The sequence below is a fragment of the Clarias gariepinus genome, chromosome 25 (assembly GCF_024256425.1).
Source record: "Clarias gariepinus isolate MV-2021 ecotype Netherlands chromosome 25, CGAR_prim_01v2, whole genome shotgun sequence".
Lineage (NCBI taxonomy): Eukaryota > Metazoa > Chordata > Actinopteri > Siluriformes > Clariidae > Clarias > Clarias gariepinus.
In genome coordinates, this window is record NC_071124.1 from 12377083 (window position 1) to 12404232 (window position 27150).

At 38.1% G+C, this 27150-nt stretch overlaps 3 protein-coding genes across 4 annotated transcripts in view; all 3 read left to right on the forward strand.

The window, feature by feature from the left end:
* The window catches only part of kcnab1b (potassium voltage-gated channel subfamily A regulatory beta subunit 1b), a 59217-nt gene extending 54312 nt beyond the window's left edge, over positions 1–4905 (forward strand). The window contains exons 11-14 of the mRNA XM_053486566.1: positions 123–217; positions 2243–2363; positions 2925–3013; positions 3853–4905. Coding sequence (XP_053342541.1) covers positions 123–217; positions 2243–2363; positions 2925–3013; positions 3853–3942 — 395 coding nt within the window. The 3' untranslated portion in view covers positions 3943–4905. The remainder of the gene's footprint in view (positions 1–122; positions 218–2242; positions 2364–2924; positions 3014–3852) is intronic.
* Positions 4906–7097: 2192 nt separating this feature from the next.
* pask (PAS domain containing serine/threonine kinase) lies at positions 7098–22187 on the forward strand. The gene is made up of 20 exons (XM_053486198.1): positions 7098–7356; positions 7572–7754; positions 8376–8563; positions 9515–9682; positions 10105–10236; positions 10629–10763; positions 11058–11229; positions 11367–11545; positions 11765–11882; positions 12723–12812; positions 13015–13171; positions 13520–14229; positions 14445–14614; positions 14855–15022; positions 15117–15242; positions 16141–16275; positions 16795–16994; positions 17160–17293; positions 21230–21373; positions 21749–22187. Exons 2-20 carry the CDS (start codon positions 7580–7582, stop codon positions 21925–21927), a joined length of 3480 nt encoding a protein of 1159 aa, XP_053342173.1. The 5' UTR covers positions 7098–7356; positions 7572–7579; the 3' UTR covers positions 21928–22187.
* Positions 22188–22615: 428 nt separating this feature from the next.
* mterf4 (mitochondrial transcription termination factor 4) lies at positions 22616–26895 on the forward strand. Of its 2 annotated transcripts, none has more exons than XM_053486864.1 (4): positions 22616–22696; positions 23242–23617; positions 24481–24665; positions 26386–26895. In XM_053486864.1, exons 1-4 carry the CDS (start codon positions 22640–22642, stop codon positions 26812–26814), a joined length of 1047 nt encoding a protein of 348 aa, XP_053342839.1. In that variant the 5' UTR covers positions 22616–22639; the 3' UTR covers positions 26815–26895. The 2 variants fall into 2 exon arrangements, with proteins under 2 accessions (XP_053342839.1, XP_053342840.1); XM_053486865.1 differs by lacking the exon at positions 22616–22696 and adding an exon at positions 22712–22872.
* Positions 26896–27150: the final 255 nt, after the last annotated feature.

The following is a 27150-nucleotide window of genomic DNA, read 5'->3' on the forward strand; positions in this document are numbered from 1 at the left end:
GGATATTTTAGCAGATAGTAGAGAGCCAGACAGCCTTCTGTATTTAAAAAAAAAAATATTAATTGTGTGTGTTTTTAGGTATTAAATCTTACTTTACTTGTGATTATCATTATGCACTGCAGGTGTGGGTGTGGTGTCCTGGTCTCCCCTGGCATGTGGAATCATCACAGGGAAGTATGAGAATGGTGTTCCAGAATCCTCCAGGGCAGCAATGAAGGTGGGCCTACATGGTAGATTACATAACTGACAGTATTCCATTAAGTGAGTTAACTCAATAAGCAAAGCTTATTTTAGGATGTTCATCTATTTTCCACCAATTTTGGTTCCACTTCAACTAAGTTACTATTGCAACATGCTTTTGGGCAAATCTACCAGTTGAATCAGGTAGACAGACTCAATAGACTTAGGATTTGCATAGGAACAATTTGACAGCATAATAACATCTTTTTTTCAAAATTTTGCCAGTTGTAAAAAATTTTTTTCAAGGGAATCAAGAAGTATTACAAGTTGTTGGATATTATTTTGTGCATGTATTTTATTTTTGTATTATTATTATTATTATTATTATTATTATTAATAATAATAATAATAATAATCATAATAATAATAATAATAATCGTAAATTATTAAATTTAAGTCAATTTTTGGGGTTTTAGAACAATGTACATTTTGGATGATTTTGCAAAATGCTATAACTCCACCTCCCACGGATTTGTCCCAATGGATAAATCAGCCTGTACAGTAGTTATGTGACTGCTGCTTCAGTGTTTTTAAATCTTTTTATCAGATGTTACTGTGGTATACTGAAGTATAATTACACACATTTCTAGCACTGCCTTCTTACATTTAAAAAAAGCAGCAAAGAAGCCAATTCCGTCCAGGAATAACCCTCTCATTGTTTGGGGCATCCAAAAAAAGCTTGAAAGTCCTAATAAGAAAAGGTGAGCGCTACCATTAAGCCTGTGTCAGGCCAACAGTGAAGCATACTGAGACCATTTAGGTGACGAGTTACTCCTTAGCCAATAGAGTAGGCTCATTCGCAATTTTGCCTAAGAACACAGCCATGAATAAAGAATGGTACAGAACATTCTTCAAAGGCCACTTTTCCTAATCATCCAAGAACAATGCATTTACCAGCAGGATGGAGCACTGTGCCATAAGGCAAAAGTTATATCAAGTGGCTTGAGGAACAAAACATAAACATTCTGGGTCCATGGCCAGGATACTCCTTAGATCTTATTCCAATTTAGAACTTGCGGACAATCCTCAAAAAGTGAATGGACAAAACAAAAACCCACAAATTCTGACAAACTCAAAGCATTATTTATGCAAGAATGGGCTGCCATTAGTCAAGATATGTCCCAGAAGTTGACTGACAGCATGCTATGGCGAATTGCAGAGGTCTTAAAAAAGAAGGGAAGTATTAGTATACTCTTTGCATAAACTTAATTTAACTGCGGATAAAAGACTTTGACACTTAAATGCTTTTAATTATACTTCAGTATACCATAGTAACATCTGACACAAAGAAAAAAATAATAATAATAAAAAAAATAACATATATATATATATATATATATATATATATATATATATATATATATATGTTATTTTTTTTAATTAGTATGCTATGTTGGTTAAGTTTTAATAATTAAATTAATTAATTGATTTAAAAAACTATTCAACTATAGCAAGTTCATTCTAATTTGTTTTTGTAGAAAAAAACTGTTCAGTTTTGTTGCACATAAAATATTTTAATTACAAACATTATAGAATATTGTAAAAACAATTATAATAATAAAATAAAAGTTTACAGCATCATCAGCTTCCACCACTACCAGTTTCAGTTTCACTTTCTACATCTACAGTATGTAGAAAGCTAGATACCCCTCATTCACACAATATGGGCACATTTTATCAATTAGCCTAATCTGCATGTCTTTGGACTCTGAGAGGAAACAGGAATACCCAGAGGAAACCTACCAAGCATGCAGACTCGGAAAATATGCAAACCCGATTAACTCAATACTTAATCATGCCATTTTGTAATTTATTATACATAATATAATTCTCTATCAATTATGTAAATAATCTTAATTATTATCAATAGCAGAAATTATCATTATTATTATTATTTAGAAAATGTATTGTCTTTAAAAAATTCCATGTGAAATATTAAAATTAAACATACACAACATCTGCTGTGTTTTTTTTTATGTGTTTATTCTATGTATGGAACCAGTCCTACCAGTGGCTGAAGGATAAGATAGTGAGTGAGGACGGAAGAAAACAGCAGGCTAAGCTAAAGGAGCTGAGTCACATTGCAGAAAAGCTTAGCTGTACACTGCCACAACTTGCCGTGGGTGAGACAAAACCCAAAAACCCACATTTCCAAAGCTGCTTGGATTTCACAAAACTGTTGTTACATTATAACTCTCCCCCCCAAAAAATAATGATGTAATTATGATGTATATCTTGTGGGTTAAAATTTTATGTCTCCTTAGAAGCTTCAGAAATGTTCACGGTTATTTTCTTTCTCTTTGTTTATAAATAAATTATCTTTATTCTAGTCTCATTACATCTGGGACATGACTGTTAAAATCAAATAACCTTCCGGCTGTTTATGCTTTATTAATTTATATTTCAGTGCGACAGTTCAAATCTGGAATCAGGCTTAATTCATGTTATTCTATTAAGATGTTAAAGACAAACTAATCATCTGGATTATTACTCTTAATAGCTCCTTTTAATGCTCCTATACTTAATGCAAATAAATGGGATCTCTTCACTGTAATTGAAGACCTACTGTAGATAAAGACATTTAAAAAAAAAAAAAAGGTCTTGCATCTTTTAGTTATTTTATTGATTTCTTTTTAGAATATTTGTAATATATTTTTATTCTCTCCTTTCTCTCTCATCTGCAGCATGGTGTTTACGGAACGAGGGGGTGAGTTCAGTTCTGCTGGGGAGCTCCACCCCTTCACAACTCACAGAAAATCTCGGTGCAATACAGGCAAGAAAACTGCTTTCATTTGATCAACATCAACATTTTACCCAGCCATTTGGATCAGCTATAACATTAAAAACACTTACCTGATATTGTACAGGTGTGCGTTGTGCCAGCAAAACAGCTCTGATCCACTTAGGGGGGGATTTCAGTTGTAAAAGTTGTGCTGTGGTATCTGGCACCTACACATTAATAGCAGATCATGTACAGGTACAAGCTGCTATGCTCCGCTTTGTGGGTTCTAAAAGCATTCTATCAGAGCCAGCATTAACTTTTTCATTAATTTGTGCTATAGTACCTGTTCTGTGGTATCAAACCAGACGGGCTAGCCTTTACTACACACAACCATCAGTGTGCCTTATAGGTACCACATGACACTCACTGGCTAAGTGGTTATCCTGCCTTTAACTACTTTCGAAAGGTAAAAACTTCCATATGCCACAAAACACTCAGAAAGACCTGCTGTTTTGAAGATGCTCTGTTGCCTTAGCCCTTGTTTAAGTTGTTCAGATCCTTAGACTTGCACATTTTTCTGCTTTCCACGCATTACATTCAAAAATTGACCAGTCACCTGCTGCCCAGTAAATCATTTCTGCACAATGTGATTTATGTCACCTGTCAGTGGTTTTAATGTTATGGCTGAGTGGTGTATTTTTATTGGCGTCCACTTTGCACTCTCTATTTGGGGACAGTTGTAAAATCTACCATCCATTCTAACTTTTTATGTTTGATTTAAAAATCTCTTTGAATTGGCATATTTAAAAAATATTTATTGTCATCAGTATTGAAAATTTATTTCTTTTCTTCTATTTTTTTTATTATTCGAAATGACTTCTTTTTTTCAGGTGCTTCCAAAGATAACACCTCACATTGCCTCAGAGATTGACAAACTTCTGGGTAACAAACCCCACAGTAAGAAAGACTATCACCACTGAGGAATTCTGGGACTGTATTGGAATGGTTGTCGTTCTTGACATGTCAGTGTCTCTGTCACCGGCTATGTGGCATTACTATAGAACATTGCTGTTATATTTACATAATGGCAGTATATTCCACCCAAAGCATTTCAGTATGTCTTGAGTCTGTCAACAGAGCCATGCATGCTTAAGTGTGTGTCCGTCTGACTGAAGATCTCTGTAAAAAAATGCCTCAAATTAGTAGCTCATATTCTAAACAGTCCCTTTGTCTAACATGCATAATAATAAAATATAACAGTTGGTCATCCCTTCTTTGTCCCATTGATTGATTTGGAAGACAAATCCGTTGAATCATCATGTCTGCGGATAAAATGTTTAAATGTAGGTTTGCATTGTGTGATTGTGATTGGCTGTTCAAGCTGGGATAGCATTGAACAGATGGACAAATACTGTGCTTTCCAAATTGTCTGACATTTTACCCTTAAAATCCAACTAGTGTATGCCTGTTACCTATTCACAGTTGTGCTGTGTTCTGTTTAACCATATATGGATATGTACCTTTTCCAGAAAATCTGCTAATTCTGCTGCTGGATTTGCAATTTAAATTCTGACAGTCTTTTATTTAATGGCTTCGTTTGCTAACACAAATGGTCATGCTGGTGTATTTAACCTGTGATTAAGCTGCTCCTGAAAGTTTCAGATTAGAAGAGAGATGTAGTATGATACATAGAATAATGCAATATATTTAAACCTGACTGTTCCAATGGAATGGTCAAAGTGTTTACAGATTTGTGATATAGGATGTAAAGAACTTTACTGTTTAATTTGCTTTAAGAAATGAAATAAAACAGCTCCTCCACAAATCGTTGAGTCATTTTTCTCTTTAGATAAAAAGAACAGTGGCATCTATATTGGTCCACAAAAATACACATGCTATAGAATACAAGTGTGAAAGTGTGTGTAAAATAATGAATACAAATGTCAGTGTAAAAGCCCATCTTCTACATGCAGGTTTAAGTACTGTGTTAGATGATATGAGGCTTGTAACTGCAGCTAGCAAAGATGATGTTCAATGTAGGATTGCAGAACTGGAACTCTACCTTTAGAACCAGTATAATTTTGGCGTGTCTTGTAAAGTGGTCAGAACAATGAGTTTTTGCATACAGTGGATGGAAAAAGAAAATGCACACATTTTTTTCACTTTTAGTTGCCCTCTAAGCTAAAATAAATCTGCTTAGTAAGCAAATCCAACAACACTTCTAACATTATTTATAAAGAAACAACTATAATATATTTGTTTAATAAATTTGAATCCCTATTAATATAGTATTCTTAGAACAAATTCTTGATTCACCAATTGCCTTCGCAGTCACATAAGCTATAAACTTAATACTGTAGATAAAAATCGATTTTAAAATTTAACGTTGGAAAAAAAGTAATTTCTTAAAATGAACAGTCATGTTCAATGTTTGCACAAAGACAACTAAACAATGTTGCTATAGAAACTGTCATTTTTTTCCCTGCTAAAATGAAATCAATACGTCATTATCATGGATGCCAGTACAGCACTCACTAAAATAACTAAAACAGCACCATCCCATGGTAAAGCATGGTGGTGGAAGCTTAATGTTTCTCTGAAAGGCCCACAGAACTATAGTAACTATAGAACTGGTCAGCGCTACATTTTCACAGTGTATTGTATTGTGTCGTGTTTGTTACTGTTTGCACATTTGCACAACACTTTCTGTTGTTGTTTTTTTGTGTCTTTTGTATAGTTCTTTGATAGTTTTGGTAATGTATGTTGTACTGTATGTAGCACCTTGGTCCTGGAGGAATGTTGCTTCGTTTCACTGTGTACTGAATTGTATATGGTTAAAATGACAATAAAACTTGGCTTGAAAATGTTTGAAAATGGGTAAATAAAATCCTTCTTAACAGACACTGTCCCTAGGCCTCCATGGAGTATCTATCTCCTTCCACCTTCTCTTCTCTCTGATCTCAATCACTAAACCCATGATTCTTTTTAAAGGTAAAGTCCAGATCACACATTTTCTTTATTAGGTTAATTGATTTGAACATTAGCTGCATGATTTTATACAACGTGCTGCTGCCACATGATTGACAGAATGGATAACTGCATAAATTTATAAAGATTAAAGTGGACAGTGAATGTAGTTTTTTATCAGGGGCAAACACACTTCGAGATGCCTAAAGTGCAACTTAGTCATAAATTAATCTGTGACATGCTAAAATGCAATCATATGAATCACAACTATATTGAATTTACCATTTGTCTGGAAAACATTTTAGACCTTTGTGACATGACCGAATGAACTCCCATTTGCTAACTAACTGAGATTATGCATCATTTTAATGATTGTAACATGAACCTTGAAGAATTTGGATTTGCAGGCTGTGATAAAACCGTGGACATCCTTATGCATATCCAGTGATCAGTACTTTCCCTGAAGGTTGTGAAACATTCTGTGAGTGACCCATGGATAGAAAGATGTGAGCCCATTTGATCAAACAGCCTTGTAACTTGGTTGGCACAACATTTCTTAAGCATTTTTAATGAATTTGGGCAATGTTGCTAATGTTTTGGCGGCATGATGGTGTAGTGGTTAGGACTGTCGCCTTGCACCTCTACAATCTGGGTTCAATTCCCAGCCATGCTTAATTCTCCTCTCTGTGTGCATGGAACTTGCATCCTCAACCCCCTGCTTTGTGGATTTCCTCCCACAGTCCAAAGACATGCAGGTTAGGCTAATTGGCTGCCCCAATGTGTGTGTGCCCTGCAATGGATTAGTCCCCTGCCTCAAGCCCAAAGTCTCCTGGGTTAGGTTACAAGCCGCAGAGACCCTGTATACAGGATAAAGGACTATAGTGGAAGCTTGAGTAAGATCATTAGAGATCTAGCGTCCAACACGGGGGGGGACACTCACTCATACATACTAGATTTACCTAGTAATGCTTTCTATAGCAAAAGAAACGCTTTACCATTTTATTGTCCAGGTTTATTGTCTCATCGAGAGCTTGCGTCTTGAATCAAAGAACAAGCCCCGCCTACTAACGTTCGTAATTGGTTGATTTGCCGGTCGTGTTTGTCGTCTCGGCTATTTTATTGGTCGGTTGTGGCGCGTCATGTTAATTCGTTTGTAGCAGCGCCAAACTCTACAGGTTGCTGTTGTCGGTGTCGAAGTAATTTGTATGTGTTAACTAAAGGAGGTGTTTTGACTTTTGCTCTGTTTGTGTTGTTATTAGATGAGAACGGCTTTGCAAAAACATTGTAATGTCACTTTTAGTATCTCGTCATTTAAATTTGAGGGAAGAACGCGTTTCGAGTGAGCAGTAGCTTGTCGAGGCGGCCTGCAGGGAAACGCTGAAGCTTAGCGTACACCGGCGGTGTGTTTATTTATCTCAGTATCACCGGTAAGTGAGGAGAGCTCCGAGCTGCCCGTGAATCCGCACGTCGGGCTTCATGAAATGAAGAATAATTTTTATTTTGTTAGCTAGTTGGCTAATTTGGGTGGATACCGGTATTTTAGCTAGTTTGTTATAATATTGTGTCTTTTCGTTTCTATATGGCACCACCAACGTTATTTTAAAAGAATAATGTGGTTAATAGTGTGTTTTTGTGTTTTAAGAGCAAAAAATGTCGCTGTGGCGTCACATAGTTGATAAACAGAAGGCTAGCCATGCTAATGGCCTGGGCGACTGTGTTTGTGCCGTTGCTAAGAGTCAACCCGCTCTGCTGGGACTGGACGAGACTCCGCCCAAACATCCACCAGAGGAGAGATTATTACAGCACACTCCAGTGTCCACTGCAGGTAAGAGAAGATTATCACGTTTCACCTATAAGTGTGTGAAAAGGACATAAAATACGACCTTAAAGACACAGAAGGTGTGTCCAAGCTTTTGACTGGTAGTGTATTATACATACATACATGTTATATACAGTGTATAATTATAATACTCGAGAGTTTTACCTTAAACTTTACCAAAATTTTACCAGACACCTTAAAACCTATTGGTGAAAATTTCTATTGACTGTTTTAATCCTTGGGGATGAATACTTGCTGTATAATTCTGCAAATTTTGGAAAAAGATGATGAGCATGCACTTGGTCGAGCTGTGGACCTGACTTGCCTTTTCCGGTTGGAGAGAGGATGTCCCCACAGTTGCTTTGTCTCAGGGCCGTACCCATACACCCAAGTTTCAACACGGGTAACGATCCTCTATATGAGGGACGGGTCATCCATGGCACGCTAAAGGAGTTCTTGGCAGAGTTTGACGCAATTCTTTTTAAATAGTACAAGATATTGCTTATTAGTGAAACATAAACAATGAGGGTGAATTCCAGATTATTAATTGAGCACTGTTATACTGTTGCATGGTAATGTAAGTGTATGTAATAACCTGCCCTGTTAACTCTGTGCTTACCTCACCAGCAGTGATAAAGGATGTTCCTTTATCACCCCTTTGCAGTTGCGGAGCTTCAGAGTCCTCTCGTTCTCTGTTAAAGACCTCACTGCTCGAGCAGCTGCTCTCTCAATGTCCCTGCTCTGGGAAGAAAGGGCTCAAGGTCATCCACAACCCTTCTAAAGCCATAATCACTGTTGACTGTACTACAGCACAGGTACAGTATAATAACTCCATGGGTTTTTATTGGATTATTAAGTCACTTATAAATAAAGCCATCACAATGTGCTGAGAAAGAAAGCATGCAATTATACTGAAAACACATTAATGCACACATCAGTTCACATGTCCTCCGAATTTAAACAACAAATTGCCCACAAAATGACGCATTGCACAGTTCCCTGGACTTTGGGGAACTGTAAGTTTTAGTTCAGTTTTAGTAATGAGTTTTTACATTGGTTAAGTTTGCACTTTGGTGTTGTGTACTTTCTGCCAGAGTGTAGGACATGAGATGGGTCAGCAACTATTTTCTGTGCTCCCTTGACCGTAGGCTATTCATAAGTGTATTCCTTTTTTTCTTATGACTTTCATGCCAGTCATAACGGTGGAGGAAAACTATGAGATATTTTAACTTAACTAGATGATTACCAAATCATGTTTGTATCTTATGTGTGCATTAGATCATAATTCTAAGGTTTTGTTGTTTTAGTTTTAATGCAAAAAAAATACCTGTTGTTTAAACCAGCTAGGTAACTATTAATTACCTAGATGGTAATTATATGTGTGTACTATCTATGTGAATACCCAGCATTAAAAACAGTCAAATAGAAAATGGATTAAAATCAGTGCTGAAGAAAATTGCCAGAATGTACAAATACAGGAGAGGTTATTACGTCTGATGATCTCACTAACGCTTATATTCATATGTGCGCACACACAAACATCCAAACTATGGAATGGAATTATGTTGTAAACAAAAAGTCAGAAGTTGTCCCGAAGACGATTGTATTGACAAGTGCCCACAGTCTTTCTGGTGCAATTCTTATAAGCATATGCTTTGTAGTTAAAGATGATCATTTGTTTAACTACAAGGAGCAAAATGGCATGAATGATGTTGTGTAAGCTACAGATCTCAGATTGTCTTTGATGAAGTATGTGTGTGTTGTAGGTGGTGGAAGTGAACAAGCAAGCCTGTAACCTCTTTGAATACACGCGCTGTGAGATGATTGGGCAAGTGCTGACCTTTCTCCTGAAGACTAGTCAGATGACTGAGGATGTCTTGGGAGAGGAAAGCCTGGACTCTTCAGGCAACTTGCTTACTATCTCAGGAAAAGTGGTAGATACATGTTTTATTTATCCCCCCCCCCCCCCCCAAATAATACATGCATGGTGGGAATGGTGTGTATGTGTGTTGGGGGCGGGGTAATCCATCCGGTTTGTCAGTATTGAATATTACATTGAAAAAAATGTGTTTATCTTTAGTAACTGAATTATTCCGGTCAGGGTCTTGAATACTGCTTATGAGGCTAGAATATGCCCTGAATGTAATGGTTCCCAGAAATGGACGGACAAGCACAAACACGTTGTAGACTCCTTCATGGGCGAACAACTTGCTGAGTCTTGTAGCCTAAAAACCACTCTATATATTATAGAGAGAGAGAGAGCCACGCATGTTTGTCATTTACCTCTTAATTGTAGCTATTCTTTAACATTTTGGTGTTTTTTCACTTGCAAACAAGTCTTCCTTCTTCCTTGCAGGTGAATGCTATAAGTAAATCAGGCATCGAGTTCCCTGTGTCTGTTTGGACACGCTCACAAAATCACAAAACCTGCGAACTGCTTTTGGAAAGAGTGGAGAGGATATCGGCCCACTTCTCCTTTTCTAAAGAGGTGAGATTAAGGTTTTTTTTAATGGATTGAATTGTCTGGATGAATAGCTTGTACTGCACATTATAGGATCCATGCTACCACATAGCTTTAGCATATAGATTGCATTTAATTAATAGATTATAGATAATTTTAAGCACATGACGGTTTTGAGTTTGGTAGAAATGTGCTATGGCTTTGGTTCTGGCTTTTATTCACCCTTGGATTAACTGTTGTACGCTAGACTAAATATTATTGGTCAAAATAAATAATGAAAATAATGAGTCATGACAATGTGTAAATAATTGCTGAAATGGAGCCAATACATACTCTCTTAGCTGGCAAGCTAAATAGTAATGAAGCACAATAATAGTAATGGCAATAATACATTTTTACAAAAATAATGTATGTTTTAGGGTGGAATCCTCGGCTGCGACTCCACCTTTGCACATCTCCATGGTTACTGTGATGCTGAAGAGTTGATGGGGGTTGCAGTCACATCTCTGATGCCAACGCTTCATGTTCCACTGCAGTGTCAATCCATCCCGAAGGTCTGGAGCACACAATGATTTACAGCTGTTTAATCAAAAATGTTATTACATATGCACACACATTATTTCTCATAGTACTTTATTGCCCAGCCTATTGTATTATGATGATTTTAATGCCGTCATTACAAGAAGTACCAACTATTCTAAATAGCTTTTAAATTACTTCTGTTCGTTTACGATGATTCTAAACACACAAGTGTCTCCTTTTTAAAGAATGTTCTCAACGTAGCAGAAATGAGTGCTTGTTTTTGTGGTGTACATGGATTAAATGACTTGGTTTGTGTCTTCCCAAAGATGATGCGTGTGCAGAGGGTGTGTGTGCAGGGCAGGAACGACACAGAGCTGCACATGTGTGTGCGACTGCGTGCCGCTGTATCCTGTGTGAAGCCATTGAGCCAGACCGGCAAATTCCCCTGTGCTGAGTCCAGTGAAATTTCACATTCAGTGTTCAGTGACACAGGAGCAGGTCTGTGTTTATTCTTTGACTCATTATTTCTACTGGTTTTTGAGAAAACTCCAAAGCTCCAATATTTTGCTAAAGTAAAGAATTCTGATTTATTGCTGCAGTTGGTCTACATTTAAACCTTTAGTTCTGTTCTCTAGTTGTTCCTGGTGAAGGCAAGTGTTCGCTCATCCCAGATGTGGTTTATTCTGGGTCACTCTGGACTTTTGTTTCCTCCAGCTGCCTTTTGACACTATACCCTAATGGCACCATTAACAGCATCAACAGCATCTATTGTCCTCTGCTGGTGGGATATAGCATGACTGAGCTTGTAGGCAAGGTAATGCACTAAAACTATGGGGTCTCTAGCAAAGAAAAACATGCATGTCATCTTTAACTTTTTTAAAAAAAAAAATAAGGGGGGGGTGAATTTAGGCAAATCATGCATTTTGTCAATTTACTGGTAATTTTGCTTTAAGCATACTTGAGTATACAGTATATTTTTTACGAAATATAAAAACCATATGTAATGTTCATTTTTATCTCTGCATGTGTATAGATGATCACCTTCCTGATTCCAGCCTTTTACGAGGCTATGTGTTCCTTCGACAGAAGCCACAGTCTGGTATCTTATCACGAAGACAGTTCAGCATCTAATTCTTCTAGTAACCACTCGGGTATATTTGCCTTCTCTGAGAAATCTGGTTTCAAGTGTTTCTGGAATAGGTTTCAAGAACTGTTACCTTGACCAGTATAAATAGTTTACTGAAGAATGGGTGAAGGAATATTTCTATTTATTTATTTTCCAGTTGTTTACATTTTAATCAGGTCATAAGCATACTTTATAGCAATTAAAGCACCACCACAAAACGCGTATTAGGGTTGTCCAGATACTACAGTTTCAAACTCTGTACTGATGCCCTGGAAGGTACTCAATTGCAGTGGTAGGTCAGAGGGCTATGGTACTAAGTTACTCATCGGAAGGTTGGTGGTTTGAGTCCCAGCTTCACCAGGTCGCCATTGTTGAGCCCTCGAGCAAAGCCCTTGACTCTCTGTTTCATGGGTGGTCATGGATGACCCTATGCTCTGACCCCAGTTACACTGGTATATGCGAAAGAAGAATTGTGCAGTAATGTTTGTGACAAATGAGTGACACACTCATTATACACACTTACTTACACTAGCTTTACAATATGGCGAGCACAAGTTAGTCGAAAATTGCATTCGCTGCCACTCAACCCATGTGCTCACTATTGTACACAAAACTGGCTTGACAGAATTTCATGAAACATGGCCAGGAGTTGAGTATTCTCCTAAAATGTTCAGGTTTCTGCATGATAATGAACAGAATGCTAGCAATCCTAGCTAAGGCTTGAAAAAGAGGATTAAAAAAAAAAAAGTTTTAAGAATAAGTGAATCGGAGGGGGGTAATGTGCATCAAACACCACATGATTAACATAAAGAAAAATCAATAAAGTTGACTGTCTGGACTAATATTCTTTCTCTGCTCCACTTAGACTCCACCAGGTGTTCTGATGAAGGTGAAGGCAGTGTTTTAAACCCCTCTGCTTGTGCTATCTCAGAAAAGGGGAATCAAGAAACATGTAGTGAGTACTGTCTTTTCCTTTTTATAGTCAGTCTGTTATGTAGATTGTATGAGGAATGTACATCATTCGCAAACTATGGTAATGGGGAAATAATGAAGCAAAAATTGGCATAGCTTGATGTTATGCCCAGGTTGTCTGTATAGCATGTTTATATGAAATGGACCAAATAAATAATCTTTCTGTACTGTATGTTTTTGGTAAGGTCCGATGATTTTGCTGGCCAAAGACAGTATGTTGGTGAAAAAGAAACGAGGTGCTGCAAATGGAAGGCGAGCTTTTGCTACGATCAGGGCCAAGCAAGAGCATCAAGCTCCTTCTGCTATTACTGTTCCTGCAATCTTGCCCATGCCCCCAAACAGGTGAACTACTAACCTCTTGCTCATTGGTGAACAGGTGAACTACTAACCTCTTGCCTGAGCTTGCTACGACTCTTGAAACCATAGCATTAAAGAAGAAAGTTGGTTTACCATACACACATCTTTGCTGAAATTGTTACATAAGGCAAATTTGAAGAGTCATTCAAACAGATGGGTTCTGAGTAAAATTTTAAATAGAATGATGTAATTCTGTGTCTTAACGAAAAGGGTGGTAACTTTGCTCTGTGTTTGATGTAGCTCTCCAGGGTGTTTTTTTTTTTTTTTTTTTTTTGTTTGTTTGTTTTTTTTTTTTTTTTTAAACGATTTGTTTTGTGGTGGCTTTTCATCTAGTTTGGAGGACACTACAGAACTGTGCAAGGAGGCAGCTGCAGTAATAGCCCAGTGTGATGAGTCCATTCCTGAAAATTCTACCACAGCTCTACTGCATACCTTCACCTTGCTTGAGTCCCAGGGATGTTCAACCAGACTCCAGAACTCCAGCTTTGAGGTGATCTCTCTTGGCAGTCGCTCATCCTCTGGATTCTGTGAAAAGTGGGCGGGTGCTGAAAAACCAGACAACACGCAACAGGAAGTAGAATTAGAAGATTCAAGCAGCTGCTTCCTTGACCTGGATGCAAATGGCGATGCCATTGCACTTGCCGTTGCAGGGCTGGAGTTAAGTGACTGTGACACGGCTGAGCTTCTGCGAACACCATCGCCTTGTGTTGTGGAGTCTGAGCCTGAAACCGAACCCCCTGACCTCCCAAAGAACAAACTTGATGAACCAGAATGTTTGAGGACAGGTGTCGGCTCCTCACTGAAAGAACAGTCACTTTTAGGGGCAAATATTGAGCAGTGGAACAACGAGTTGAAAGGTTCTGAACAATGTACTCCATTTTCAGAGCTCTGTAAAAGTGGGATGCTTTTATCAAGTAACAGACCAGCAACCTCCACCCCAAAAAAGCTGTTGTCCAGTCATGCTACAACACTCTCCCCTTTCACACTAATGCAAGAGGGCAAGTTTCAAGCCAACTGCTATCACAGAGATGGAACACCTATTGGTATACTGTGCTATTTTTTTATATTGTGCAACTATTTAAAATTTTGTTAGATTTTTCCATCTGTAGCACAACTCCCTTTTTTTGTATTTAATATTTCTCCTCATTATCTACTAATCAAATTACTTCAAGGATTATTTTTGTTATTGAAGTGAAATATAATATATGTATATGTGTCTCTGGTCTGGTCTCTGACTTGTATACTTGTGTGCATGCAGAGGTCCAGTGCGACGTGCGCAGAGCTGCTCTCTCTAATGGTGGTGGTTTGTTCTGTGTGTGGCTGAGTGGGAGCCATCTTTTCCTTCACCAGCAGGAGTCACTGCAGAGCATACAAACCTCCAGAGCAGAGTCCTCCGTTGAGGATGGCCCGGACTCCAGTCTGCGAGAGGTAATCATTAGTAAGGCAAATAATCAAATAAAAATTTTATTTGTCTCATACACGGTACGATATGCAGTGAAATGCTTATACGACTGCCAGTGACCTTAAAAAATAAAAGCTTATCTCTTTAAAAGCAGTGGTTCCACCATTTACTTGGGATTTATCTGGAGATTTCATACAAAATTGTTTTTTTTCAATGGGGAGCAAGCATCCAAAGAGTGTCTGCTTTCCCTTTGCCCTTTTATTCAGGTGATCAGCGAAGCAGACTATGGTAAGGGTCTGCATTCCTTTATGAACCTGGAGCAGTCTGGAGCATGTGAAGGACAGTTTGAAGAAGACTACCATCCACTGCGTCCCTTAGGAAAGGGAGCCTTTGGTGTTGTCTGGCTTGCCTCACGACGTCGTGATGAACAGGAGGTTAGAAAGTATTGTTTTCAGAACTTAATGGCTTAACTGGGAGGCTTAAGGAATAGAGTCTGTTTCGTGGTTTCAACCTCTTGTTTCCTCACAGGTGGTAGTGAAATTTATTAGGAAGGACAGTGTGGTGGAGGAGTGCTGGGTGATGGACCCTGAGCTCGGTAAAGTCACTCAAGAAGTGGCCATGCTCGCTCGGTTGCGTCACCCTAACATTGTCAAGGTACACAAGTTTTTCATCTGAAAACCATAAACTAACCCTCTTAAAGGTGACCAAGTGCTTTTAGGATAAAATTTTCAGGCGTGCATCTGTAGTGATGATTCAATCACACTGGATTGAACTGATTTACATACGAAATAAAACAATGCCATGCATCTTAATTTTATGGTTGTACAAGCAGTATTTCCCCACAGGATTGGAATATCTTTGTGATGGTAGCCAGCAGAACAGGCTAGCATTACCTGCCAGGACCAAAGTGGTTTAATACAAACAACGAATAAATATGACCTTTTGAGACAGTATTTTGATTTATTTTAGCGATTCAACCTATATACCCTCCCCTCCATCTACCCTATGTAAAGAGTAGTTCTTAATTTGTTTTACTTTGCCTTAAACACTTGTTGATGTAAAGAATTGCATTGTGTCAGACCAGGTAACCTTTTTAGTGTGTGTGTGTATGTATGTATATATATATATATATAATATATATATAATTATTTTTTTTTTTTTTTTTTTTTTTTTTTAAACAATGTTTTAACTTTTCTTCAGCACAACTTGGGCAATATGATGAGTTTTTTATTTTATCCAACTATTTAAAAAAAATATAAAAATCAGATATGTACATATCTGCTAAATCATTCATGGTAGCAGTTACATTTATGTTTCAAAAGGAATTAATAACTTTGGTCTACATGATGCATCGGAAAACCCAAATGCAGTTTGTTGTTTGAAGGCTTCCCTTATCGACAGCTGGCAGGACTTTTGTACGAGCAGTTTGTGTTTTTGCTCCTTTTTTATAAGTGTCTATATATTGTATGAAGAATTAATTTAAACTACCTCACATGATTGTATAAAATGTCTGTTGCTTGTCATATTTAATCTTTTTTTTTTTTCTGCCAAGGTGTTGGAGGTGTTTGAGAATGGGAACTTTTTCCAGATGGTGATGGAGAAGCATGGAGATGGCCTTGATTTGTTTGAGTTCATTGACATGCAGCCCAGACTGGATGAACCACTAGCCAGCTACATCTTCAGGCAGGTGGGTGTCTGTAAGATGGTAAATGTGAGACCTACAGTGGTGACAAAAGGAAAATTCTGTTTTAATGACCCTTTCCTCTTTTTTTTTTTATTTTTTTTTTTTTTTTTTTTTATACACAATCAATATTTAGCAAGAGCGTCTTTTATTCTTCAAAATATGCTGGATCTGGAGTTGGATATAGAGCCAAAAAGACATTTGCAGTGCTCTTGTGTCACTTGTCCATTGATTATTCCCTGATGACCATGTGCAGAAGATGGTTTATTGACTGCTTTCTTCCCTAATGTACAACAGTGTTTTATAGGTTTAGGTCTTAAGATGACCCAGTCCATGACTCCAGAACCTAAATACCATCACAAATCTTTAGCCAGATAGATAATTGGTGCAATCACCTGTTTTGTGCACAGAAAGAACTATAATACATGTTTTGGAACTTTTGGCCACCATTGTGTTTAGGGTACATAAGTTGTTTATGTTAAAGGACCAGGATTTATTAAAAAGAAAATAATTCTGTGCGTGCAGTTGGTGTCGGCAGTCACTTACCTTCGTGGAAAAGGCATATTGCACAGGGACATTAAGGATGAAAATATCATCATAGACACGAAGTTTCATATCAGACTGATCGATTTTGGCTCTGCAACCCGGCTGGAACCAGGCAAGCTCTTCCATGTGTTCTGCGGCACACTAGAATACTGCTCACCTGAGGTGCTGCAAGGAAACCCGTATGTACACCACATTAACAGTGCTACAGTGCTTCCCTACATATTTAACATTCGACCTAGTTTATATTTGTATTTTTAAGATGCATTTGAATACCCAAAGATGATTTTTTTTTATTGAAGATGGAACACAGTTAAAAACTGTGAAGTTTTGTATTTTATGTGTAGGTATAAAGGACCAGAACTGGAGATGTGGTCTCTGGGAGTGCTTGTATATACGCTGCTGTTCAGCGAAAACCCCTTTTGTAGTGTAGAAGAGACTATCCAAGCCAAACTCACCATTCCCTGTGACATCTCTACAGGTAACTAACTGAGATACAGATGTATGCATGCACACGCAGGGATGTACTGTATGTGCCAACTCTAGTGCCTCGTTTGTGGGGTTTTACATTCTCTTACAGTTTTAATGGAAACACTGGATGATGTTTCTGTTGTGCTGTTATTAAATTGGAATCAAGCTTACCTCCATGATTGTCAGTTTACAGTGTAGAGGCACCCAATTACAAGGAGCCTGAATACGAGCTTTGTGTGAACAAGGGGCTCTGAAGAATCTTAAACACTAACAAACTGTTAAATTGTACAGCTTTTTTTGCATAAACAAATGTGTTTGTAGTGATGCTGGAAAGGGAAAAAGTCCCTGAGATGAAATGGGGAAGTAGACTCAAAGGGAACATAATTTGGGTGATACCAGATAGTCATAAATTAAACTCTTGGAACAGAAAATGTTTGTGTGGCCTGTTTAGACTGGCAGCCAAGATTTTACACACTGCCAACTAGTGCTGCACGATTAATCATATCACAATCGCAATGTCAGCCTATGCGATTACATTACAGCAAATGTTGCGATTATATTAAATAAACAAATGCGTTTGCGGATGTAACAAGACATTCACTCTAAGAGCTGCATGGCCATTTCTTATGTCAAAAATTTAAAAATACCCAGTCAGTCTCGTGTAGCGCGCGTGCTGGTGTTCACGTGACTTTCCGCAGCGCAGTGTGAAGACGGGAGAAAATGGATACAGAAGAGACCGGCGTGTCTTGTGCCCAGAAAAAATGCAACCTTTTTTTTAAGTTTCAGGCTATCGGACACTGAGCAGAAAGGGGTACTGTGCAAAATTGGCAAAACTAAAGTCACGACAAATTTATATCAGCACCTGAAGCAACACAGGCAATTCTGCATGGCGGTAAAAGCCAAGAGTAGTAAAGAGACCAAACAAAGCACAACCCAGTGTGAGCAGAACAAAACAACACATTATTACAGATGTGTTTAAGTCTCAGTAAGTGACGTAGCGAGGTTCAACTTGAAATAACTGCAGTAAAATTCTTTTTAACCCCTACAGACCTTTGGTCAAGCAGGACGACTTAGACATATAGTAGCCTGCAAACCTCGTATTTCCCTGACGATCACACCGGAGAGAACATACTGTAGCCGCGAGTTTGAGAGAGCCACTGTCTGCATGGGACCTCTGTAACGATGGTTTGGTCAATGTCACAACAGACAACGGCACGAACATCGCCAAAGCAGTGGCGCTTAATCACTGGGCTAGGTTCCAGTGCTTCGGGCATAGACTTAATTTGGCCATTAGTAAGTTAAATTAATTTGATTTAATCTTTCCATATTTAAAGCTACTTAACTGTACGTTAGAAAGGACAGCTATTAACAGATTTATTTAAGAATAAATGGAAATACAGTGTAGAAATCGGTGTGTCACAAAGAAATGTCTCATTTAAATTATTAGCATGACTCTAAAATTAATATGTTTAAAGGACTCTTTTCTTTAATCTTTCCTTCATCATTAGATTAAAGGGGTCATACAGCACTACATGCACTATTTTAAGCAGTTTGGACTAAACTGTGTGTTAGGAGAGTGCGTACACAACCACTCTACGATGATAAAGAGCCGCCCAGTGGTTTTCTTTTCGTTTATTACAGTAACATCCCCCTTCTGAAATCAGGCCAATCGCAAAAGCCTTGCCTTGTGACGCCACACCACAAGAGGGCGTTCCTACACAAGTTGATTGACACTGGTGTTTTAGCAAAGACCCGCCCCGAGTGAGAAGACGCTGTCGGCCATTGTTTTTTTTCGCCGCTGGAGCAAAATGGCGCCTAAGCGAGTGTTGTGTACAGTTGTTGGGTGTAATAGCGAACACAGCAGTCGTCTTTCACTACCTAGGGTTAGTGACCTAGGGTACCTACCTAGGGTTAGGTATCTGAGCCACTGAGGACGCAGTGGCTGAATTTAGTTTTTAAAGCTAACGTCCCCGCCGATTTACCCAAATGCGTTCATGTTTGCGATAATCATTTTTCACCAGACTGCTTTATAAACGCGGGTCAATATAAAGCAGGTTTTACTAGGAAGCTGCTCCTAAAAATCGGATCTGTACTAACGCTTCATGTTCCTGCTTCATCTTCACCAGGCTCGGTGAGTGTGATTTATTTTACTATGACTCTTTGCAGATCGCCTTTTCTAATAATCACGATGAATGCGGAGTGTAAGTTAACTTATACTCTCATACAACATGGTTATGGCTTCTTCTCTATGTACATCCGTCTCTATATAATCCCTAATCGCCGTTTATAATAAACAATGCATTGAGGTGACTGTCTAGTTGCAAACTGTGTACGTAGTCGGAAAACTATATTATGTTTACCTTTGTTACGTTAGATGGTTTATAACGATGTCTGTCGAAGATTAAGAAGTCATGTAAACACATCAGTAAACACATCACGTCCGTATCTCTCTCGGTAAGTTTCTCCGCTTTTGTTGTTGTTGCTCGCGGCAGCGCAACAGCCCGTTAATTCATGCCCATGCAGTGATGAGAAAGACAAACGGGTCGATGCATGTCCATTCTTTTAATTTCTGCGTTGTCAGGCGATATTACAAACTTCCGCGTAGGTTCCGTACTTAAATCAAACCAAAAACGACTGAAGAAAACAGGCTCGGGCTCTATAATCCATAGTTTTCCAGTTTGGACTGCATTACCCACAAAGCATTGCCCGCACTGGACTACACTTCCGTCGCTATACCTGACATGTCACGCCCCACAGATCGGGGGGGGGGGGGGGATGGCTCAGCAGAGGTCATGAGCATTTAAATTAGCATGTACTGAAACAGGTTGCTGAGAACAGAGCTAGTTTTTACCAGGTAAAAGTAGTGTTTTTTTTACACAATCCTTTTGAATTTTTAATTAACGTATAATACAAACTTTTCATTAGGACCCTAAAGATCATATTAAAATTTAATGAAAAATATAATGTGTAGGACCTTTAAAGATGGTGAGTGATCTGATAAGAATACCAATAAAGTATGTTACATCCTCCTTAAATGTCCCTGTTTTGACAAAATTTTAAAATATATTTTAAAAAAGGGGAATTTGTTTTATCTGTACTTTTGACTTTTTATTTTAAAAGTTAATTTGATGTAATGTAAAGATGTACCTGTTATTTAATTTTGTACAATTTTGTTTTAATTTAAAAACATTGTTTATTTCCAGATTGCACTGTATACTATATACAGTTGACAAATTCAAATTTCAGCATTATTAGTAATGTGGGTGCATTTTCCTTGATAACAAGCAAGTTGAGTCATACCACTTGTTTATCGTATCGCAATCGTAAATCGCAATTTTGACCTTAATAATCGCAATGTGACAATTTTCCCAAATCGTGCAGCCCTACTGCCAACCTGTATGCATTGATTGCTGTTAGTGTACCTATATCTCTGGTGTTGCATCACGTGTTGTGTGACATCAAATGCTGATTTCTTGGACAATTCCAGGTCCATCCCACGCGATCATGTGCACATGTGAACTTTGGCATTGCGTTGTGAGTCACGTAATAGACCTCTTTATTTGAGTGGGTAGAGTGTTCAGAAAAATGTGCATTTCAGTGTGTGGTTCAAGTAGGATTTCAAACATTAGATTCACTGTGGATTTTTACTTTTTTTATGCTACACAAAAGCAATCTGATTACAATTGTGATATGCCAAAAATCAGATTTGGTCTGTGAGTCTAAACAAGGCCGTAAATACACTTTGGTGTGGTTACCCATTGTTCACTGATTGAGACTTGGTAAGAAAACCGTTTGACAATTTCAGTCCTGTTTGACTATGCAAGCGATTGTGGTGTTAAGCCGTCTTCATGGTTATTTGGAACCATCCATCGTTATATCACAGATCTTTAAGCGGACCAGATGGAGCCATCCTCAGGAGCAGTTAGTGTTTGTCTTTGTTTTTTAGATTTGTACAGTCTGCTGGCTGGTTTGTTGCACCGAGAGCCAACTGAGAGAATGACTCTGGAGGAGCTTCTAGAAGAATCGTGGATCCGGCAGCCCATTAACTTAGGAGAGTACAGCTGGAGTGAAGTGTTCCCCTGCAACCATGGTAAGCACATGCAAAACTGCAGCATCAGCAACGTTCAAAGCATTGTCCTGTACCTATTTCACATCTGGAGGATTAAAAAGCATCTACCAGCATGTCCCAAACAAAGCATGTTTCTCGAACAGACTGCCTGGTCACCCAGGAAAATGTTTAGCGATTATTGTATTGTTTTAGCTCTTTCTTTCTCTTAACTTTTCATTCATTGTGATTTGTGTTCACAGGCTGAATCGCAGATAAACAATTAGACCCTTACAATTAAATGCGATTTACTAATCTAAACTGGTAGACATTAAATGTTGATTTCTTGATTTTTAAGTGAAACAGTGTGAGGTTTTGGTCTTTAAATGGATATGATTGGGTTTTTTTTTTGTGCTCTAGACTCTGAGCAAACATCCCATGGTCCAGATGTGCAGCAAGAGACCAGCACTCATGAGGCTACTGATGAGACGCCTCTCCAGGATGAAGATAATGAATTAGAGGAGGAAGAGGATGAAGAGCAAATGAAAACTATGGCAGCATTGGAGTTTGAACTCCTTAAGTATCTAACTGAAAAGTAAAGGCCAAGGAAGCTTCAGTGCTCCTTTTGAAATGAGACCTGCAATGGGAAAAGGTTAAAATGATGAAAAGATAAGGTGAAATAAATATCACTTATGTCCTGCTTCTCATTCCAGTTGTTTATGTTGAAGACTTTGGCTGCCTGAACATTGAATTAACTTCCATGCTGTTCTATGCTCCATGGATAATGGCTTTTTAGCACTGGTTATGTACAAAATAACCGGTGCACAAATTAAGAAAGCATTTTAATGTATTGTAATGATGTCATGCTTCTTTTTTTTGTTTGTTTGTTTGTGTCTTTCTTAAGGACTACCTTAGTCAATTTTTGAAAGATGAAGTAAAAGTGTCTAGCAACATATTAATGCTGAAAAGCAACATAATAATAATGTGACTGTTTTAAAAGTACATAGATTTTATATATACATGTATCTTTTAAACTTTTTAAGGTGTAGCCTTAATTTTTGGTTTAAAAGAAAGTTGTTTGGACAACTATTTTTTTTTTAAGGTAAATTATTTAAATTTTAAATACCAATGAAGTTTCAGATAAATAAAACTATTTTTTATTATAAACTGGTATTTTATACTTTATATTTAATATTAAAGTTGATATGCGTGGTTTCAAAACATTTTTTTGATCTAAATAAAATAAATCAAAGCATTTTAAAGTAACTTTTTTTTTCCCCCGGAACGAGGTTTATAACTGGAACTGTTTTCATGGGGACACATTTGGACGACGGACCAATGAGTATCCGAGCGCGCACTGCTTTAGGGGTGAGTGAGAAACCTCCAGATGGTTTAAAAGTAACCCTGATTTCTGAGGTTTAATGAGGTTTTTCACAGACCGATTTTTTTAAAGGAAGTGATCTAGAAACAGTAAATGGAGGGAAGTTCAGCTGGAGCCAGTCAGCGGGGAGACATTATTACATGTCTAGGATGCTTTTAAAGCCGTAAGGAGTTATTTAAGAGTTTAGTTTAAAGGTTTCTTCACTGCAAACTTAATCGGAATTGAAGTGGTCCCGGTTTAGTCGGCGAGTCAGCAGCTCTGTCCGCTCAGAACCAGTTCAGTCTAATGTACTTCCGGTTCTGTAGCTCATTCACATCATTTCTTTTCCATACATACTTCGTGCTATTTTATTAACTAATACAAAATGAACTTCGACATGGTGAAGTCAGGCTTTTTCACAGTCCCAAGTTAAAGTGTGTCGTGTTTTCCTCTTGTGCTATTAGAGGAATAAAACACTTGCTCCAACACTACAGTGTTAATTTAGGGTCATAATTATAACTGAATAAATGATTCATTTTGCATTTCCGGACAGATTCTGCGATGGACGTGGAAAACCTGCTTACCAAAATGTGTCCCTGTGAAGGTATTACACAGGGTGCCATTAATTATTCTCCAGCGACCATTCTGTTCATCAGAGGCGGTTCCACCTCAGAAGGGCAGGAGGGAGCTCACCATGGAGTCTTTGTCTGAGATGGGTTTCTCAGAGAGCCAGGCCGAGATGGTCTACGAGGCAGCAAATAAAGTGCGCTACAAGCATGGCTTGGCAGCATTGACCATGCTCTTCGGCCTCGGCTTAAACCCAGCCAGTGTGCTGAAGATCCTGGAGAAATGTCCTGAGCTTTATTCTCTTAAGGAAGCTCAGTTGCAGCAGCGGGTTTTGAATCTAAGGAAGATTGGCCTTGTTGAAGGTGAACAGCTTTTAATTTCTACTTACTGTTTTAGTTTACTTTATACTAAATGCCTTTCCTTTGTGGCTCTTAAAAAAAAAAAAAAAAATCAATGCCGGTTTGAACTTAAAACCCAATCCCTAACAAAATATCTTAAGCCAAGTGCACACAAAGCTATATAATACACCTATCTGACATCTATTTAATGGGAATGCAGGATTTAGGGTTCAAGCCTGCATCAGCAAGGATCTGTCCAGAAGAAAGTTCATCTACAAAACAACCGATTTCACATGATTGTTATAAGCAGATAAATTTTGGTTGTGTACATGCTGGAATCAGATTAATGGCACCATTAAATTTTGTGTTCTGACCTTAAACTTAAAACAACAGAATTCTCAGATGAAAAGTCAGATTTCCAAGATTAATTTCATGTTTTCTGAGATTCAGTTCAAGATTAAATTCATTTTCTGAGATTCAATTTGAAACTCAAATACTTTTTTCAATGTTGGCGCTAACTCTCTTTTGTACCATTTTAAATATTGCCAGCTGTACCTTTTAAGTGTACCTTTAATTTAATAAATATGTAATGTAATTTAGAAATGTGATTGAAGGTTTTAGTGTTCATTACACTGCTGTATATTTGCAGACTTAATTCAACATATATATACTGGTTAAAAAAACATGTCAGATCTGAGTTTGCTGGAAGTGTATCCACAGAGATCTAACTTGTACTTGTGAATGCATAAATTCCTTCTACAGATGCTTTCATTCCCCTTTCAATGACATTTTGTCTGAGTATTTGTGAATTGAAGCAGAACGGCTGCCTGAGGAGGTGTTTGTGCAGCTTGTGAAATCGCTAATAAACCGTGGTCTCTGTTTGTCAGGCAGTTTGCAGAGGGTGATAAGCCACTACCCTCAGATCCTGTCGTTTTCAGTGAAAAGGGTGAATGCTGTGTCTCGGCTCCTCAGAGAGAAGTGCCAGTTCAACGCTCAGCAGATGGCAGACATCCTCCGAGACTCACCGCATGTAGTGGGGGAAGAGCCTGCACGTCTGGAGTACATGTTTCAGGTAAAAAAAAAATGTTTCTGTATTACTCCGATCGGTTTTGTACAGCATTGCCATTTCAGGACATGACTTTAAAGCAAATGGTCATGTCCTGAAATGGCAACGCTGTAAAAGTGTTTGCAGGTATTTTATTTGTTTGTATCATTTTCAACATGAAAAGCTGCAAGCTCAGATTTCTTCACACTTCAATTGGCAAAATTTACTGGACAGAGTAAAAATTGCTATTTTATGCCAAGTGACATGGGAAATACACCTGTGCCATGACTTTTGGGAGTCAAACATTTTTTGTTTTTTTGGGTAAAAATCTGGGTGCTTATTTACTATGCATAATAAGTAAAAGTAAGAAAATCACTCGTAAGTGGCCAAAAATTTTAGGTGTCCCAGTGACATTTAGGAGTAAAAGCAATTCATCAAGATTCTTAAAATAGGAAATTACTGCTATCTCCACCAAAAAATGTAGTAAAGCCTCGGAGGTGTCCTAACTGATTAGAAGATGTGAGGAAATGTCTTTCAGGCAAAGCTGTGTGCGGAAGAGACATTTTGGTAACATTGGTTGACACGGAACACATTAGAAAATACTTTTAAACAAAAACAAAATACTTTTTCTGACAAATTGCATGCGGTATGCAACTAGTCCATCAACAAACATTTTGTATGCTGTCTCACAGGGGAGTGCTACTGTGTGAAAGAACATGCAGCTTTAAAACAATGATGACTGGGTTTGTCACTGCCGACAATGTCGGAAATAATAAATCAAACTTTGCCCTTACAGCACTGCATGTCATACGTTTTCAAACCATGCAGCGTGAAGTAAACAAAATGCAAACATCACTTCTTTAACACAGTTTACACTCATTTTTTTTACACTCCTCAGGGGTATGTGCAGCCAACTGACAAGTGGCATTCATGGTTTGACAAATTGACATCCATTTTTTTTATCTTTAGGTGAAAGACTGGGCAGATTTTCCCTTTAACTATTTCTTTACAATTTACCTTGTCATTTAGATTAGATAATGAGTCCTACAACATCCCTATTATTGAGCCTTGAAACAGTTGTGATTGAAACAGTCAGATTAGAATAACGTCATGCAGCCGAGTCACGAATGCATAAGTTTTGTCTATGTGCATAAAGCTTTCAATATTTGGATTTTCCATTATTTCCACTATTTAAACTGCCAAAAAATTGTCAAAACTACAACACCCACTATAATGTGAAGCTTACTTTGTGGTTCTCAGTGTCGTAAACGATGACGTCACAGGCTTTCCTCTAAAAGATCCTACTTTTAAAAGTAAGAGTAAAAATCTGTATAAATAACTTTAATGTCCTGTTTTGATGTAGGATCATTTTTAGTCCTACTTTGATTGCAATTCCTAGTAGTGATTCTGAGACACTTGGTAAACACAGGCCCTGTGTTAGCCATGTGGGAACGTTGCCTGGTTCTGGTGTTATATGACATCTACAAATCAAAGAAAGGGATAAAGCAGTCAGCTTTAAAACCACAACAAATTATTAGCAGCATATTTATTTACTTCTCTACTATCTGTCTCTGACTGTTTATGGTAGTGAAGATGATTTTAATTTTATTTCTCTGTCAGGACTCCAGACAACAAACCAGCCAGTAGAGAGCAGCCTGCACTTTGTACTGGGAGTTTTTTTACCTTTACTATGAAGCAGATTATATTGTACCTGCTAACTCTCTCTCTCTCTCATATCTAATTGCAGTATGTATATTTCCGTATGGGCTGTCGCCAGGCTGAGATGGTGAAGGCGAAGCTCTTCAGACTCTCCCTGGAGGAGCTAAGGTGTCGTCACAGCTTCCTGGAGCGCCTCGGCCTTTACCAAACCCCTGACAAGAAAGGGCAGACGCTTGTACTTAATCCACGCCTCAAAGACTTTCTCAACGTCTCTGAGGAAATTTATCTCACCAATGTCGCCCGTGCCACGCAGGAAGAGTTCAATGTGTTCAAGAAACTCGTGGCACGTGAGCAGGAGGAAGAGGAGCAAGACCAGGAGTACAGCAGTGATGATTATGATACCGATGATGACGATGATACCGATGATGACAGTGATGATGCAGAGAGACACAATTCTTTTCACTCTAGTTTCAGAAGAAAAAAAAATCCAAGAGCCAAGGTGCGTGAGAGACACTGAGGCTTAACATTTCTGTTTCTAAATGCAGTGCTGTAGTATGCTATATTGATTTCATAATAAATATTGTTGTTTGTTCTTGTATTTTATTGCTTGTCTTCTTGTATAAATTGTTTGTTTGTGAAAAGCAGGAAGTTGAGCATCACAGAATCAGGGATCATAAACGTATCATAGTGTTTGCTTAAACAAATCGCGTAGACACCAGTATATCTTCTCCTGTGCCTGCTGAAGGACTTCGTTTTCAGGGCGTTGTTTGGGAGTAAAGTGATTTTGTGACAGGAACTTTGGCTAAAATCGCGCTGTGTAGTCAGGGAGCGCCTGGAGAGCAGTGAGGAGGTC

Bases quoted from the DNA above. Each gene is read 5' to 3' on its own strand.
- mterf4 (XM_053486864.1), top strand. From the start codon at position 22,640: ATGGGGACACATTTGGACGACGGACCAATGAGTATCCGAGCGCGCACT. The intron at 22,697-23,241 runs GTGAGTGAGAAA...ATTTCCGGACAG, and splicing joins GAGCGCGCACTGCTTTAGGG to ATTCTGCGATGGACGTGGAA. The intron at 23,618-24,480 runs GTGAACAGCTTT...TCTGTTTGTCAG, and splicing joins GAAGATTGGCCTTGTTGAAG to GCAGTTTGCAGAGGGTGATA.
- pask (XM_053486198.1), top strand. From the start codon at position 7,580: ATGTCGCTGTGGCGTCACATAGTTGATAAACAGAAGGCTAGCCATGCT. The intron at 17,294-21,229 runs GTAACTAACTGA...TTTGTTTTTTAG, and splicing joins TCCCTGTGACATCTCTACAG to ATTTGTACAGTCTGCTGGCT. The intron at 21,374-21,748 runs GTAAGCACATGC...TTTGTGCTCTAG, and splicing joins AGTGTTCCCCTGCAACCATG to ACTCTGAGCAAACATCCCAT.